This window comes from Fukomys damarensis, unplaced genomic scaffold (genome assembly GCF_012274545.1).
Source record: "Fukomys damarensis isolate Sample0158 unplaced genomic scaffold, DMR_v1.0_HiC HiC_scaffold_23, whole genome shotgun sequence".
Lineage (NCBI taxonomy): Eukaryota > Metazoa > Chordata > Mammalia > Rodentia > Bathyergidae > Fukomys > Fukomys damarensis.
Window position 1 is genome coordinate 42080974 of NW_022900935.1, and position 11493 is coordinate 42092466.

General features: G+C 47.0%; 1 protein-coding gene across 3 annotated transcripts in view; it reads left to right on the forward strand.

Moving 5' to 3' along the window:
* The first annotated feature begins 25 nt into the window (after positions 1–25).
* Positions 26–11493, forward strand: part of Dnajc11 (DnaJ heat shock protein family (Hsp40) member C11) — a 43266-nt gene continuing 31798 nt past the window's right edge. Inside the window, exon 1 of one of the 3 annotated variants that reach the window (XM_010627869.3) lies at positions 26–466. Coding sequence is in view for 1 of the 3 variants with exons in the window: in XM_010627867.3 (XP_010626169.1) it covers positions 6321–6353 (33 nt within the window). In the remaining 2 variants the exon portion in view is untranslated. Of the gene's footprint in view, positions 467–5356; positions 5554–6220; positions 6354–11493 lie in introns of those variants that run through there. The other 2 variants (XM_033767952.1, XM_010627867.3) reach the window with 2 other exon arrangements.

Genomic DNA, 11493 nt, shown 5'->3' on the forward strand with positions numbered 1-11493 from the left:
GAGCCACGGGCGCAAGGTCAAGGCCGCCGGGAGCCTCCCCGTGCCCCGTGGAGTCGGACTGCCTCTGGAGCGAGGCCCGGCGTCGCCTGCCCTCCTGCGTGTTCCGGAGCCGCTGTGCAGAAATCGGAGGCAGAGCCTCCCGAGCCTCCAGTGGAGGCCGCAGACTAGGAAGGAAGCCTGGGCCAGGAGAGAAGGGTCGCCCTCTGACGGCTGTGGTGTTCAAGCCGAGCGCTTCAACCCTGTCTCCGCCCGGGCTGGAAAAATAACGCGAAAGTGTGACCGGCACATACGCGTTTGCGGCACACTTCCTCGCGGACTGGGCTGCTTTTGAGATCGTCGTAAAGGGCGAAAAGGCTTCCAAGGTCAGGTCACGGTGCGCTTCCGCCGAATCGCAGGGCAGGACTTTCAGCCCTGCCGAAGAATCCCCGCTTCCGTGTCAGGTTTTCTGGTGGTCTGAACGAGCCAGGTTTGGCTGTCTTAAGACATCGGTTCAGTGTGTGTGTGGTCCGTCGGGCAGAGAGGTGTTTCAGTAACTTGTTGTTTTGTTGTTTGAGGGCTTGCTTTGGTGCCACCTTGCCGACTAACACTTCCTGTGACGTTACCGCATTGAGTTCTAACGGCGTCCTTATTTTGGCAATCCTTGTTTTATAACTGAGGAACCTGAGGAGTCACAGGAAGACTAAGCAACTCCGAAGTAGCGCTTCTAGAAAGCGCAGGAGTTGCGATTCCTCCCTATAGGCAGTCTGGCTCAGTGGCTTCATCTCTTGACTTCTGCTGTGGCCCTGGGGAGCTGTTAGTTTTGGCACTGTGTCCTTGAGCGGCCCGCATACGTGACCCTTAAGTGTGTTACCCACTGTTTGCTTCGAAAGAGTCTTGGGCAGTTTCAGATCTTGTTAAACTGCCGTGAGGCACCCGGGGCTCTTGTTCTCAATTGTTAAAGGATGCTAAGGCTTTGGGTAAATCACTTCTTTGGACTTCAGTCTCATTGAATGAACCTCTGGCTAGGTATTTACAGGCTGTTTGTTTGTCTCCCTCTCCCAGTTTTTGGAAGCCGAGTGGTAAATGATGCCATTCTTTTCTGCAGTCAGCCTCTCTGGCCACTCATAGCTGATCTGGATTATCAGTAATTAAGCAGCCATTTACCTGTTTTCCGGGCTTACTGAACCATAGTCACTGAAACAGCTGGAGTTTTAGGGTCTGACCTTATTGAGCTGAGGGATGGAAGCCAAAGAAGCACTTTTAATTTTTTTCCTCCCGGTGAATGCAGGCACTTCCCATATTTGTAGCGGTAGGAGGTGAAATCCTTATGAAACAGGTCTCTGTGTTGTCTTTGTGGACTCAGTGCTAAACGCCAGCTTCAGGTGTGAGTTGCTGATTTTCTGTCTCAGGGTTCCACTGCAAGAGAAACTCCGAAGATGATAGTGATATTTGCTAGGTTCTTCCCCCACACCCCACCAAACCTGAGCTCAAAACAGCATGATTCAGTTAGAGAAAAAGAAGTCATCTTAATTCCTACGTGCAATCTCGTTTGTGTCTTTGCTGTCAGTCTCTAGGGCATGATGCTGTTTAAGTGTAGCCATAGAGGAAGCAAGATCCTCTTCTCCCCGACTTCACAACTCCTTCGAAGCTTCTCTTCAGAATGCTCAGTGTGCTGTAGAGTTAGAGACTTTCCCTGGAAATCTCATGGAAGCAGCCCAAGGGAAAAAAACCAGGGAATTCTGTTTAAAAATTATAAAGATTGGGGCCAGGGATTCAGCTCAGTGGTTCTGCTGCTCCCCAGTACCCCCCCCAATATATAAAGATAATAGTTATATAGTTTATCAAACACAAATGTCAAAAATCACCTTTTAAGAATCTCCCCAGTTTTTTGTTGTTGTTGTTGTTGTTGGTTTTGTTTTGTTGAGCTAAGGTCTTGCTTTGTAGTTTTGACTGGCTTGAACTCACTACAAAGCCTAGGCTGTCCTCCAACTCACTGTGATCCTCCGGCCTCAGCTCCTGGGCGCTGGGATTATAGGCATATAGCACCACCCCTGGCCTTGCCAGGTTTTAAACTTTACAGTATCATCTTAAATTTGTATTCCTGAGAGTGAAGAAGGCACCTAGACAGTACCCCTACAAATGAGACTGGCGGTCTTTAATGCATCCCTTTCTCCTTGTTCTGTATTTCCTGTTTACGGACTGAGTGGAGCCCTCATCTGCCACCTCACATGGTGGGGGTGTCATGTGTCATTCAGCCAAAACCAGCTGGCTCTCTGGTTAGTGTTGTTAGATGTTTGATCAGGGCCCTAAAATCTTACCTGGCTTTAGGGAGAGGGGTGATACTAAGGATTTGACCCGAGGCCTTTGCACTGAGCCACAACCCCAGCCTTTTTTATTTTTCAGTTTTGAGACAGAGTCTCACTAAATTGCCCAAGCTGGGCTTGAATTTGTGGTCCTTAGCCTTGGCCTCCTATACTGCTGGGATTACAGGCATGAGCCACCACACCTGGTTTCATCTGAGACATCTATGGTGACTTCCCAAAATGTATTTGGAGCAAGGATTCATTTATAGTAGATCAGAGTGAAATCTTTTAAGTTTTTTTGTAGAAATTTTATTGACACATTTTAAAACTAATTCATTCCTAGATAATTGAGTCTGATTTCTTCTTTATCAGTATATTGTCTTTGAAAGAATTTAATTTTTATGGCATATCATTGAGTCATGTTTTAAAATCTCTGATCCTAATCAGTGTAGCCTTGAGAAACCAGACTCCTTTTAAAGACTTCCTAAAAAAGACACCACTGTTAAGTTAAAATAACGTTTTTCCCAGGAACCCATGTATCTCTGAGGTTAATGCTCTGTGGTTCTCATCCTTCTAGAATGGCCAGGAAACTAAAAGCACAGGAGTACCTCCTGCCAACAAAAAGCATTCCCTGAAGCCCTGTGCACCACTTCCCTGGCTTCAAGCGCACTGTTCTTTCCGCAGCTTTTCATGGTTTGGGTTTCCCTGGCAGCAGGTTGCAGCGCAGTGAGGCGCCTGTGGGAAGAGAGGCCTAGTGGCAGAGGAAGGTTGGTGGATCCCTCTCAGGGGTGACCTGGGCTCAGAGTCTCCTACAGAGGAGGGGTCAGCTCGGCCACCTGTGGGTCAGTAGAGAGTTTGTCCGAGCTGTGCGTGCTTGGTCCCTGGGGCTTGAAGTGAGTCGCACACCCATTTACTGTGTGTCTCACCTCGTGGGAGCTGACAGCGTCCGTGAGGACATGTTCCATTTTGTTCAGGGTTTGAACAGTAACCCTTGTTAAGAGTGTGCACTGGGCGTGTCACATTACGCCTGGCTGTCCCCAACCAGAGATGATTCTGGTGACCACATTCCTCAGCAGGGCATCCAGGAGGCCAAGAGGCTGAGAACCAAGAATTTTGGTCCGTGCTACTTGCCTCTGGGTGACCTTGAACAAGTCCTTCAAGCGAGCTTTCAGATCCTTTTACTTATCTGCAAAGTGGAAGCAGCTGTGCTGCACTGCAGAGATCCTTAAGAGGACAGGAAAAGAGCTGGGCATGATGGCCGAACACTCAGGAGGCTGAGACAGGAGGCTTGCCTTGAGTTCAAGGCCAGCCTACATGGTAAGACCCTGTCTCAAACAAAAAACCTGACACAAAGCAAGATAGAGGGAGAGAGGTATGCATTTTACAGCCAAGTGGTCCTGGTTTGAATCCTATTTTTTCTCTGCTAGGACTTTGGGCTTCTTTGCTAGTAGTTTAATCCTTTCTGGGTTTTTTGTTTGTTTGTTTTGTTTTGTTTTGTTTTTTGAGGTGGGGTCTCACTGCAGGCTGTACTCGGTCTCCCTCGATGCTGGGGTTACAGGTGTGCATGTTCTGCTCTTGTTTTCTCAGCACTGAAATGTAGGTGACAGGTAACAATAATGTACTGAGTGCTCACTGGGATGCCATGTGCTGCTGTAACAGGTAGGGTGTATGTAAAATACTTGGCATAAACAGGGACTCGGTTAGCATTTATTACTTCCTGGGTCTGGGTAAGTGTGAGGTTTTGCTTAAAAGGTGTGTGTGCAAGCGAAGAGCCTTGATGTGCCTCCTCCAGGATGAATTTGCTGTCCATCTGTCATACTGCTGAGGAGACACACTGCCTGGCTGCGAAAGGGCCTGGTGGCAGAGCGCTCAACTGGCACATGCCAGTCCCTGGCCTCCATCTCAGGAGCTATGAAAGAAAAGATCATAGTACTAGAATTTACACTAACTGCTAGGTCATAAATTCCCGAAGTATTCTTTGCTCTTTTTTTTTCAGTGTTGAGTGTATTCACTTTTATGGACAGTTAATCTGTCTCAGACAGGCAGGATACCACATGCTGTAATCCCAACACTTGAGAGGCTGAGGAAGGAGGATTGACCAGAGTTCAAGGCAAGCTTGGGCTACACAATAAGACCTTGTCTCAAAAAAAAAAACAGACAGTTCTCGCTCTGGACTGAGCTTCCTGTGGAGAGGAATTGATAACTGGGGGCTTTCCTGGAAGCTGGGGCTAAGCCTAGCGGTAGGGATGATCCAGATAGTGTCTGCTGGGTTAAAGACAGGGAGATCCACAGTACAAGTATGGTTGTGAGGTGTCAGTGAGAAGGGGCAGGGAGGAGGCAGAGTCCGTGAGGCAGTCTTGCCTGTGGGTGAGGAGAGAGCCATGGAGACATCCCAGCCAGTTCCAGTGTCATTCCTGTGATCAGCAGATAACAGGGTTAGCCGGGCATGGTGGCACACGCCTGTAATCGCAGCACTCGGGAGGCTGAGGCAGGAGGATCTCTGTGAGTTCAAGACCAGCCTGGGCTACATAGTGAGTTCCAGGTCAGTCTCAACTATACAGTAAGACCCTGTCTCAAAAAACCAAAAAACAAAAAACAAAAACAAAAAAAGCAGATAACAGGGTTAAATGTACATATGTATGCCTTTGATGAGCCTAGAGCCAGCCTCCCAAGTGGGCATTTGAAACACTTGCCTCTTGGAATTTGTGTGCTCTGCTTTTGTATTAGCCGCCAGAACACCACTTTCTTTCTTCCTAAAAGAGAATTCAATTGAAAGCTTTTGTTTGCTGTGAGTTTAATAATAAAACAATAGAAAGGAAAATATGGGACAAACGGGCAGCATGTTTGCTTGACTATGGAATTTGAGTGTTTATATTTATTAAGCTTTTGTTTTCATTTTACTTTTTCAATTTATACCCTACCTTGTTCAAGACAGAATTTAAGACAACTAAGGTGAATGAATAAATAAAATAAATTTGCATACTTTTTTTAAGGGCCACGTTTCTTTTAAAAAAATTAAAAACAACCATTGGAAACCTTGCTGCCTTATCTAAAGCCACTAATGGGGCACACACTTCAGTCTCCCTGGAGACACTCAGGGCTGGGAGTGGGGCCCGCCCAAGGACAGCCTGGCAGCTAGGTTTCTGTCGGGTCCTGTCTCTGGGAACACTTGTGCACGGCGTGGGGTGCAGTGTCACCTCGCTGACCTGCAGAAGCGAGAACCCCCCACAGTAAAGTGTCAGGCCCACAGGGATCGACCACAGGAAGTCTGGTGAGTGCAGAGTGGACCAGCTGTGTATTGCAAGAGAGCCATAGTCAGGCTTTTAGGGGGAAATTTGGTAAATTCCTGATGTGAAGATAGGATTGGAGCCATCGATTGTAATGGAACTCCAAAGTTCAAGAGATCTAGAGCTCATTTCAAGAGATTTGGCCTTTTTTAGGGTTGTGTCTCAAGGGTACCAAATATGTGGACATGGCCAGGAAGAGTAATAGTCTTGCACAGCGATAGGAGACTATTTCCTGAGTCCTTGGAATGACTTCTAACAAGGAATCTGCCTCTCAGCCCGTTCCTGTTCTGTCTGTCCCCAGAGAATTTGTCCTGGAGGACAGGATTCTTCTCTGCACTATGAACCTTTTAAAGATAATGTGTCTCCTGCCTGTTATTATTGTTATGAAGAATTCTGTCATTACTGATTCCCTGATCTTTTCTTTAGGATTTCTTTTGCCATCTCAGGGCCATTGTGTTATACGAGTTTGGTTTTCTCATTAACTCTGGGTTAAACAGGAATCAAGGTTAAATAGAATTTACTTAAGTGTCAAAGGTTATTCCTACCTGGAAAAACTTGGAATTTGTCTGAGCACTGTCCTGTGTAGCTCTCCTGACTCATGATTCAAATGATCCTCTCCTGAGCATTTGTCTTTCCCAGTTTCCCAACTGAAGAGACCTAAATCGGCCACAGGAGGTGGACTTCCTGTCATGTTAGTGGGACTGCATCCACCTGAGCACCAGCCCCAGAAGAGGCGTCGCAGTGACTCAGGATGGCTCAGGCCAGCACCTTCCTGCTGAGCACTGTGAGCACTTGCTGGTGACGGACGGGCGCGTCCGGAGGTGGTGGGCACCTCAGAAAGTCCCTGTGGAAATGGTGGCTTTGAGGAACAGGGCCCAGAGTTGGGCTGGGTTGATCTCCAGCAGGTCCCTTAACCTCTCTGCACCTGTTTTGTGACCAGAGAGTTTTACCATTGTGAGGAGGACATGCTGGTGCCTAAGTGCTTATAACATGATGTGGACGTCCGATTACTACAGATGCCACCGTGCTTTTAATGGTATTGTGAGTGTAAAAGTTGGGAAGAAACGCTATTGACTGCATAATTTGGACAAGTCCTGTATCTGGCCTATGTATTGTGTATGTCTGTTCTCTCTATCTAGGTTTTCTTTCACTTTCATGAATGAAATTTGTTTAGACATGGGCCACACAAATTAGTATCTTCTGGCCATCTTTTCAGTCATGGATCCATGAGCAAATAAACTTCCTTCTCCATCTTAGACAAGCTGTCTGACCATTTTCCCTCAGTGTATTAGTCTGTAAAATGAGGAAATAGTACCAGCCACAAGGTGGTCTGTAGCATCAGCTTGTTAGTGAGAGGGAATCAGGGAGATTATTCTGTTAGCTGTGAATCTGTACATATGCATTTGTGGCACCTTTGGCAACCCTGAATGAAATTCTCAGCTTTTGAAACATACCCCCCTTATGTTCCCCCTTTTTAAAAATATGTGATTTTATGTATGCATCTGTTGATTGTCTTAAACCATTTTTTAGCAAATCACAGAGTATAAATAAAATAAAGTGTTCAAATTCGTGTTCTTTCCTAGCCTGACTGCCCCCAGCTTCTTCCTAACCCTTTCTCCAGGGCGGCAGCCCCAGGATGGATTCTTCTCCATTTCATGTTCAGGGACCCTTTTGAGTGCCCCATGGATCAGTTCTCTCCGCGCCAGTTCTTGCATTTCTGTGTACCTTCTAGGTTGCCATTGGCACCCACAGCTCTGAATTCCTCACCAGTTTCCCTGAGGTCTGTCCCGACTTCAGAGTTTGTTTTTGTGTTTGTGTGTGTGGTTTTGGAGATTGAAACCCAGGCCTTCACATCCCCTGCCCACTTTATTTTTATTTTGAGGCAGAGTCTCACAGTCATTCGAACTGGCATCAAACTCACTATCCTCCTGCCTCAGCCTCCCAGGTAACCCGGATTACAGTAATATACCATCATGCCTGGCTCCGACTTTGGTTTTGTCTATTTTAGTCTAGCTGCATCAAATTCATATTAATAAACACTGCTGGGTATGTTTTTCCTTTCCCTTTTCCTTTTTAAATTTTTATTTATTTCATTTTTGTGGTACTGGAGATTGAATGCAGGGCGTTCACACTGAGCTACATCCCAGACCTTTTTTACCCCCTATACTGGGAATCAAACTCAAGAAAATACCCAGCCCTTTTTAATTTTGAGATGGGCCAGGCGTAGTCGTGCGTGCCTGTAATCCCAGCAATCAGGAGACTGAGGCAGGATGAATTCAAGTCCATCCTAGGTGACAGTGAGTTCAAGGGCAGCCTGGACTGTAGAGCAAGAACCTGTCTCAAAAAAACAAACAAACAAACCAAAAAAAAAAAAAAAAAAAAAAAAACCTGTGGGCCAGGGATTTAGCTCAGTGGTTCCGCCACCTGCCTCACAAGCACAAGGAACCGAGTTCAATCCCCAGTACCAAAAAACAAACAAACACTATTGGAAAAGGAATTTTCTCAGTTTTCAATTTGGAAAATCTAGATTTTCATTTACAGAAGTTGTTTAAAATGAGGTACAAGAGGAAAAGAGCGAATTCAGTCACAAGCCATGGTGTTCAGGCCCCAGAGTGAGTCGGGTCGTGGGAGACTCAGTGCTGGAAGACATGGCAGCCACCGGTCCTCTCAGGCTGCCCTTTCTCATCTGGCCCATATTGCCTTCCTCTTGTGTGTTTGTACTGCAGTGCGAAAAGAGCGTCCGTTTATCATCTTTTGCACCCACACCAGAAATGACATTTGTAAGAGAAAATAAGATTTAGATGGATCAGTTTTTGTTTTTGTTTGGGGGGGTATCGGGGATCCAACTCAGGACCTTGTGCTTTTGAGGCAGGTGTGGCACCATTGAGCTAAATCCCTAGCCCAGATCAGGTGTATTTTCGTGATTTTTCTTTTGTCGATAAATCAGCTGAATTTCTGTAGTAGATACAGGTTAGTCTCATTAAGCCCTGTTCTACTTAAAATGTTCGCTCAGAGGTCAGGCGGAACGGGGTGGTACAGAATGTACCATGCTCAGCGTTGTAGAAAGATTCCAGATACGTTTTGGCCCTCTCACTGTTGGGGGTAAATCCCTTGATCTTGATCTCCCCAGTCTCCTGAAGAGGTTCCACCCCCTAAAGGAAATGGGGAGAGGCTGCTGTATTTCCTTTTGTACCTGGGTGTTGCGGAGAGGGCCCGGGACGCCAGTAAGCACCCAGATTGAAGCGCCGCCCCGTCCCGCCGCCCCCGCAGGGGCTCGGCTCTCCCTGTCTGGGTGGGGCAGGCAGTGCCGGTGGACAGGCCGGGCCAGGCATGAGTTGTCGCTGTGGCTTCTGCACCGTATTCCCAGGCCCGCGCCTAGCCTCTGGTTGCCAAACTGAAAAACTGAGCTATTCCTTCCCATAATCAGCTCCGGAGTTAGGATGCTGTAGGGATGAGGGGCGGGGAATGTAGCTCAGTGGTGCTGCGCCTGCCTGGCAAGGGCAAGAACCTGAGTTCCATTCCTAGTACCCCCAAAAAAAAGAACGGTAGGGCTGTGATTGAGAAGGATTTCACTATGTAAAATGTCAGGCGGGGAATGTTTTGCCAAATACAGTTCTGGGGTTGCTCTCTGCCGGGTGAGCGCGGCTTAGTCCCCAGCGTCTGCTGAGCCGCACCCTTCTCTCCGAGAAACGCCCTTACTCTGTTTAGCAGCCTTGCTGGCTCTGAAATCCGCCTTTTCTTCAGTGTGTGCGAGCACCAAGTATTTTTCAAAGGAGCAGCTTTTTACTAGCTGATGCAGTTTATTCTGGTCAGATTATTGTAATGAACCTTCAGTTGTGGTCGTTAGGCACACTTCCCAAATCCCGCAGAATGCAGCTTGTGGAGACCTCGTTGCTGAAATTCTTGAGTTTGAAATGAGAAGCTTCAGCAACAAAAGCCTGTTTCTAAAGAGAGCGCAAGGACTTAGAGTGGCTAAGCTGTTACCGCCGACTCTCTTCAGCCTGCAGAGTCTTGCGTTATGTAGTGTAATCATGGTAGGCACAGCGCTGGATACCACGCACTGGCTGTTTGCTTGCCTGGCACCTGGTGGGACTGCACTCCTTGTCCCCTGTTGACCAGGCCTGACCAGGGACGTGAGTGGAAGCAGTGTTTGTGACCTTAAATGTCCACTGGAGCCTGAGGTGTCTTCTGTTCCCCTCTCCTGTGGCAGTGGGCAGGGGTTCCGAAGGGCAACTTCCTGTCAGCCTGGACTGAGAACATCACCAAGAGCTGACCGGAAGTGGATGGGAAAACAAACCCGTGGAGTTTAGGGGTTTGCCACCGAGCTATCGTCCAGTCTGGCTGTTCACAAGCTTTTTGATGTCAGTGCCTTTGACATTCTGAAATTACTGAGAGTCCCAGAGAGCTTCTGTTTATATGGCTTACAGCTTTTGATATTCAATTAGAAATTAAAGCCAACTGACAAGTTTTTGTTGTAAAACAAGACACAGATAGAAATATCCTTTGGGCCTGGGATTTAGCTCAGTGGTTCCAGCACCTGCCTCACAAGTATAAGGTCCCGAGTTCAATCCCCAGTACCCAAAAAAAAAAAAGGTCTCCTAGAAATATCCTTGTATTTCAATACAGGCACAAGAAAAACATGAGGATTTCAAAATAACCACATTGGACAATAATGAGGTTATAGGCATCTAGGCGACATTCCAGGTATAACCAAAGACAGCAAGGGAACCAACTGAGTTACTGTCTGAAAAACTCTTCAATTTATAGCCTAAAACTACACTTTGGAATTTTTGAGAAAACAAGACATCTGAATAGTGCATTCCCTTGGCCAGTGACAGTGGTGTCCACGTACATCCTGCAGCCTAAGGAGGCCCCTGTCCACTCAGGAGAGGAGGAGGAGGGTAAAAAAGCAGCAGTTCCGTGCTACAGTGTTATTAAAATAGTCTTCACCTGTGGTCTCTCCGGCGGTGTTGTGTTTGAGCCTTTGTTAAATGAAGATAGAGCTGGTGTGGTAGCGCACACCTGTGACCCTAGCACTCTGGGAGGCTGAGGCAGAAGGACTGAAAGTTCAAGACCAGTGAGGACAACTTTAGAGACTTAGCAAAACCCTGTCGATAGAATAGAACAGAACAGAACAATGTAAAAAATGGCTAGAGATGTAGAGATGTAGCTCAGTGCAGAGCTCTTAGATTAAATTGGGGTGGGGGGAGCACAGATAAGCAAATACAATGGCAGGGGACTCTGAATATGTCCCAACCATAAGGTTGATTGCAGAGACGGTCTCCCTTGCCAGAATTTGAGTAAATGAAAATGTAACAACTTCTTCAATTGCTTGATTGTGTGGGAAAACATTATGAGTTGGAGTTGGGAGACTTTCCTCAGCATGACGTCACGGCAGAAGTGAGAAAATAGACAGTTGATAGGTTTGACTGGGAGGCTGAGGCAGGTGGATTGTAAACTCAAGCCCAGCCTGGGCAGTTTGCTAGGTAAGGAGACCCTATCTCTATCACTAAGTGCAAAGCCTCTGGGTTCCATTTTCACTACCCAGAAGGGGGTTGGGGCCTAGCGAGGTGAGCGGAGTGCACAGTGAGTCCCAGCACTCAGGAAGCTGAGGCGGAAGGGTCTCTGGAGCCTCGGAGTTCAAGGCCAGCCTGTCTATCCATGTGTCTTAATAAGTTTTGAAATAAGAAAGTAAGTCATCCAATTGTGTTCTTTTTCAAGATGGCTTTGGCCTTTTGGTACCCCTTGCAATTCCACATGGGTTCAAGGACTGGCTTTTCCATTTTTGCCAGATTTCGTTGGGATTGTACGATGAATCTGTACATTGCTTTGGGCAGTATTAGGGTTCTAACAGCATTATGGAGTGGTTTCCTTTTTAGGTTGTTTGTTGTTAGTGTTTTAAAATACAAGGTCTAGTTCGATCC